Below are 3338 nucleotides of genomic sequence, written 5' to 3' on the forward strand. Positions count from 1 at the left end.
AAACATTCTACATTATCCTTACTTACTAGTAGTAAAAACATTCTACATTATCCTTACTTACTATCAGCAGAACATTCTACATTATTCTTACTTACTAGCAGTAAAAACATTCTACATTATTCTTATTTACTAGTAGTAAAAACATTCTACATTATTCTTGCTTACTAGCAGTAAAAACATTCTACATTATTCTTATTTACTAGTAGTAAAAACATTCTACATTATTCTTACTCACCTATGAACAAAGCCCATGGAATGAATGGCGTCCACTGCAAGAACCACTTCAGCACAATAAAACTTGGCCCACTTTTCTGGCACATCATAGTTGCTCATAAGGTTTACTAAATCACCACCTGGCATATAGTCCATCACCATGTATAGATTCTTACTATCTTGGATTGCAAAATGGAGCTAAAAACAAAGAATTAAACAATGAAAATAAAATATAAAAGGAAATATCTGTTATTTAATGTATTATGAAAGTAGAAACATAACAAAAATTCTGTTATTTTATAAGTAATGAATTTACACACTTAGAATTGTCTATTATTTAGTAATAAAGATAGAAACATAAAAGTAGTTGTAAATTAATGAATAAAGAAACTTCAATTATCTGTTATTTGATAAGTACTAACAGTAGAGACATAACATTAATTAACTGTAAAATTGTATGAAATGAAAAGAAAAACCAAATCAATTAGTGATTTAGTAAAATCCAAGCAAAATTATAAGCAACATTGTCAAATAAAAAAAAGTACAGCCACATATGTTTCACTCTATGATATAGCCTGTCTTAATACAAACTCACCTGTACTATCCACTCTGTAACATAGCCTGCCTTAACACAAACTCACCTGGACTATTCACTCTGTAACATAGCCTGCCTTAACACAAACTCACCTATACTATCCACTCTGTAACACAGCCTCAATTTTGTTCTAGTTTATAGTGCCTATTGACACAAAAATGTTTCTGTGTTTTACTAGTTTTATCTTATTTTTGCTATTTAGATTAAAAGGTCTGACTCAGCATTCTTTTGGGAAGAACGTTTTATTATGGCATATGCAAACTCAGAGTGGATAGTCAAGGTGAGTTTGTGTTAAGTTGAGCTATGTCGAAGAGTGAATAGCCAAGGTGAGTTTGTGTTAAGTCAAGCTATGTTACAGAGTGAATAGTCAAGGTGAGTTTATGTTAAGGCAGGCTAAGTCACAGAGTAAATAGTCAAGGTGATTTTGTATTAAGGAAGGCTATGTTACAGAGTGAATAGTCCAGGTGATTGTGTGTTAAGGCAGGCTATGTTACAGAGTGAATAGTCCAGGTGAGTTTGTGTTAAGGCAGGCTATGTTACAGAGTGAATAGTCATAGTGAGTTTGTGTTAAGTTAGGCTGTGTTACCGAGTGAATAGTCATAGTGAGTTTGTGTTAAGTTCCCTTAAAATACTTCTAGAATCTAGAACAACACCTGTAATTAAATCTCTTTTACATTATTAAAAATAGCCATTTAATCAAGTTTATTGTTCAGAATTTTCACTGAACAATTACTTGAAGATGTTGGAAATGACTTGTAAGCTCACTCATTAGGTGGAAGAAAACCTATTAAAAAAACAAGTCCACCTCTGAATTTCATCATCTTTGTACAAAAGATGAAAATTTTGTAAATTTATGTGAACATCTATTTAACATCATACACAATTTAGTATAATTATCTACTCTTTTTGTATAAACTACTGACTTTATGAGTTTAAAGTACACAACCTACAAATTTTTTATACAGTTGTAATATATTTAACTTACCATTTCTAACTTGCTAAGAAGCTTCATTGCATAAACTTGTTGTGTTGACCTCTTTCTCACCTGAATTATAAGATAAACACAAGATATTGTGATACTGACAGTTTTATCAAAATTAGTGTTTCTTCAAAAGTTTTATTACAATTTTCTGTTATGAACATTCACAAGCAGTAAAACATTAAAATATTTTAAGTCTAATAACTCGAAATCAGATTTATATTTCATTGTAGAATGTAGAGAGTATCTTACAATATTTTTATTGCCTGCTGTACTCCCTCTCCTTCCTGTGCATGTCATGAGGTTTCACTGAGTTACATTCAAAATTTAATTAAGCAACTTTACTATCAATTTGTCAATGAAATTAACATTACAATGTACATTATTATTAAATGTTTTATATTATCTAAGTTTTAATTCCTTTATTTCAATAGAAAACTTTAAAAAAAACTACTTAATCTTGGGTTATCTTGTCCTGTGATGCACAAGTACTTACAGATCTTAACTTTCACTCTTTGTAAATTAAGTAAACGTCTATGTCTATAACAGAAACTAGGCTAATTACTCTGTTTATATATCCTTCTTTGAAATTCCTTAGGACAAATTCTGATAAAGAAGAAATAAATATCTTAGGAACTCTTGACAAAAGCCATGCCCACTTTCTACACGTAGACTTGCAATTTCACAGACAACTACTTATTTGAGGTAGATGTTCATAACCAATAGAAAGAGCTCATTTAACACAACACTGTACAAACTGATATCTATTAAAAACACCTAAACCATAATAAGGATGTATTCACAACACTAACAGAATGTATATACTGACTTCTATTAAAAAGACAAACCTTAATAAATATATTTCATATACATAATACACAGAACATATCTATTAACACTAAGCTATTCTTAACACATACACACTGAAATCCATTAAAACCATACACAAGCTACTTATACTTACCAACTGAACTTCACCAAAAGCTCCTCTTCCTATGGTTTTAATCACAATAAAGTCTTCTGGTTTCATTCGACATTCATCTATCATTTGAGCAGACAGTTCATCTAAAAACAGAGAGAAAATTACTGTTCTCTGACTTGGATTACAACACAGTGAGGGAGAACCAGGTATTACTAATACACTATACTCAAACTTCAAATATAATAGCATTGAGAAAAACTGTGCATTAACTCTCTTCACATGAGCTCAGTCAATTTGACTGACCACGTGACCTTTTTTGTACTCACATAAAATCTTTATAAGTTTAATACTTCTAACTTTGAATATAGTGTGTATATCTTCACAAAATTTGGCAGTCTTTCACGTACAAAAAATCATATTTTGTAGTGAAGTATTTTTAATAAACTAAAAAAAGATTTTCCTTGAATATATCTAGCATTTGTTTTGAATAGTCCATGAGCAAATAACTTTCTTCATCTCAAAATCTCAAATTTCATTTGTGTAATCTCTAAAACCTCCTAAATACATTTCAAATGCTTGTTTTCAGTAAGACTTTATATTTTGTAATTTTCTCTACCCTAACTCTATAC

At 30.0% G+C, this 3338-nt stretch overlaps 1 protein-coding gene across 1 annotated transcript in view; it reads right to left on the reverse strand.

Moving 5' to 3' along the window:
* Nucleotides 1-1784: 1784 nt before the first annotated feature.
* The window catches only part of LOC111088027 (rho-associated protein kinase 2-like), a 10208-nt gene continuing 8654 nt past the window's right edge, over nucleotides 1785-3338 (reverse strand). The window contains exons 4-5 of the mRNA XM_022396768.1: nucleotides 2752-2852; nucleotides 1785-1853 (exon numbers count right to left, since the gene is read on the reverse strand). Coding sequence (XP_022252476.1) covers nucleotides 1785-1853; nucleotides 2752-2852 — 170 coding nt within the window. The remainder of the gene's footprint in view (nucleotides 1854-2751; nucleotides 2853-3338) is intronic.

The sequence above is a fragment of the Limulus polyphemus genome, unplaced genomic scaffold, assembly GCF_000517525.1.
Source record: "Limulus polyphemus unplaced genomic scaffold, Limulus_polyphemus-2.1.2 Scaffold3008, whole genome shotgun sequence".
In the NCBI taxonomy this organism is placed as follows: Eukaryota; Metazoa; Arthropoda; class Merostomata; order Xiphosura; family Limulidae; genus Limulus; species Limulus polyphemus.